This window comes from Morus notabilis, unplaced genomic scaffold (genome assembly GCF_000414095.1).
Source record: "Morus notabilis unplaced genomic scaffold, ASM41409v2 Scaffold131, whole genome shotgun sequence".
Lineage (NCBI taxonomy): Eukaryota > Viridiplantae > Streptophyta > Magnoliopsida > Rosales > Moraceae > Morus > Morus notabilis.
In genome coordinates this window covers 162,195-164,757 of record NW_010360208.1, presented here as the reverse complement: position 1 = coordinate 164,757, position 2,563 = coordinate 162,195, and the positions used below count along the sequence as shown (strand labels likewise).

Sequence of the window (2,563 nt, the reverse complement as noted above, 5' to 3'; positions counted from 1 at the left end):
AAAAAAAAAATTATTTTTTACTTTTTTATTGGGGTATCCCTTTTTTTTTTTTTTTTTTTTTTTTTTTTTTTTTCTTTTTAACCAGACTAGATAGTTCATTTTGTAGCTCAAACTTAATGGTTGTGAATATATACATTTTTTTTAATAAAAAAGAAATCGCATGGCAAAAATATAGAAGCAAGGAGATTTGAGTTATAAAAAATAGATAGATATAGTGAGAAGTTCAGTTATTACAATTTATCTATGTAGTACAACGTTAAAAGGGCTTAATTATATACATAATATTGTGAACGCCAACCATATTATGTATACACACACAAAGATTTCAGCACAAGAAATATATAATATATACAATAAAATACATAACAGAAAAGGATAAAGTTCTACTAGCTAGCTAGAGAAGTGCACATATAAAAACGCTTACCTATTACCAAAAGCATTGTGCAACTTAACAATGGTTTCCTCTTCTTCTGCAGTGATGTTCCCTCTCTTCAAATCAGCCCTCAAATAATTTATCCATCTCAGTCTGCAACTCTTTCCACACCTTAGCAATCCTTTATAAAAGCCATGACATGACACACAAATATATAATCAGTTACGTGAAACCAATTCATATATATAACTTAAAGGAATAATCAGGCTTATTATATATGAAAATAAAGCCTTAAATATATCTATAAGTTTTGCCTGCATTTTTAGGCAGAGATCTCCAAGAGCCTTCGCCGTGTTCGCGAATGTAGTTGGTCAGAAGCTCATCTTCTTCAGCTGTCCATCTTCCTTTCCTTAGCCCCAGCTTCTCACAGCATGGAGCTCTTCCCATATTTTGTGGACTAATTACGTGATAGAGAGAGGAGAAGAAGAAGAAGAATAATAAGAAGAAAGACAGAGACAATGATGTTTGCTTTCTAGTTAAAATGGGATAAATATTTATATGGAGGGAATATACGACATATAGACCTATGAACTATAGCTATTAATTTGTGGATCCTCTTCCTCACCAATGGCCACGTGTAACCTTCTATTATGGGGTCCAAAATGGTCCATGAAAAGTACAAAATATATGAAGACTAACGACCTATTTTTTAATGGTACCTCTGAATATAAAAATTTGATGACTTGACGTAATAAAGAATTTAATTTAATTAATTGTTATTAATTTTTTTATTAATTATTTAATTTATTACGACTATCAGATTAATATTTTATGACTAAATAATAATACCTATCGATAAGTAAATATTAGAGTAACCATTAAAATCACACCCCATAAACATACATGAAAAATATATGTTGTACGTACTTGCAGAGTTTAGCAACATAGTTTAATGGTTTCCATGACTATGAGTGATGGTTAAATGTTGTACATTGTGATAAGATAACTTTATGAGGAAATGGGGTGTGTGGCGCAGTTGGGTTTTGGTCATATGTTATGGGACGTGTTAAAAAGGTTTTTTTTTTTTTTTTTTTTTTTTTTTTTTTTTTTTTTTGTAAATTAAGTTGATTAGAAACTTCTTGGTCAAGAGTACATGAAAAAAAGAATAATAGTAAGAATGTCTCAAAAGTTCAAAATTGATTATGGGATTTAGCGTCTGTTTAGTTTATAGATTAAAATCATGAGATTAGAATTATTTTTTATTTACGTGTATTTTTTATGAGAGAAAATACTATAACAAATCATGAACCATGATTGAATTAGAAAATGAATCCTCTAACCAAATGGGCTCGCAATGTTTCCACAAAAACTTTATCTAACAAACAATGAGAGAGAGATATTACTTACTTTCCAAAATAAATAAATAAATAAAATCAATGAGAGAGACGTTTATTAAGCGACTCTTTTCCTTAAAGCTGCTAAATATGCCCAAGACGTACGTCAGTGCTTTTATTTTTCTCATCTAACTTTGGGGATAACAATTATAAATCTAAACTGCATAGAAATAAACTTCACTTTATTTACAGAAACATCTTTTTTTTTTTTTTTTTTAAGGTTTTGATCTAAAAAGTTGGACCACCTATATATGTAGTTGATTCACCATAATTCCTCTACTTAAGTTGACTGCTTATTATTTATGAACTTTCAACTCCTTCTCTAATACCATATATATATATATATATATGTATATATATTTCTGCACTCATTCCAAAGGGTTATAATTGAAGAAAATTAAGAGCAAATAATGAAATCTTAAAAGCTTAAACCAATAAAAAGGTACCTCAGTCCAATCATGTATCGCACGTACATAATTTTAGCTGTGTGTTTTTAATGTCACCCTGTACTTACTGTTGCATTGCGTGCATGAATGAAAAGTTGTAATCGCTGAATCACATTTAAGTGATGAAGATGTATATCAACTTTTATTTCTCAACCCTCTATATGTACTTTATTGTCATTTTACTGTTGATTTTTTTTTTTATGATCAAATTTTGTTTAATTTACGTACATTTTTTTATTCCAATGTGATGGGATAATTGATAATCCAGACACTACAATATCTATATGGTACTAATTTTTCAACCCACCATAAGCTTTTCTCCCTATATATGAACATGTATATATATATAT

At 28.9% G+C, this 2,563-nt stretch overlaps 1 protein-coding gene across 1 annotated transcript in view; it reads right to left on the bottom strand.

The window, feature by feature from the left end:
• Positions 1–832, bottom strand: part of LOC21391137 (transcription factor MYB111) — a 2,438-nt gene extending 1,606 nt beyond the window's left edge. Inside the window, exons 1-2 of the mRNA XM_024164211.1 lie at positions 688–832; positions 425–554 (exon numbers count right to left, since the gene is read on the bottom strand). Coding sequence (XP_024019979.1) covers positions 425–554; positions 688–820 — 263 coding nt within the window. The 5' untranslated portion in view covers positions 821–832. The remainder of the gene's footprint in view (positions 1–424; positions 555–687) is intronic.
• Between the last annotated feature and the right edge of the window lie 1,731 nt (positions 833–2,563).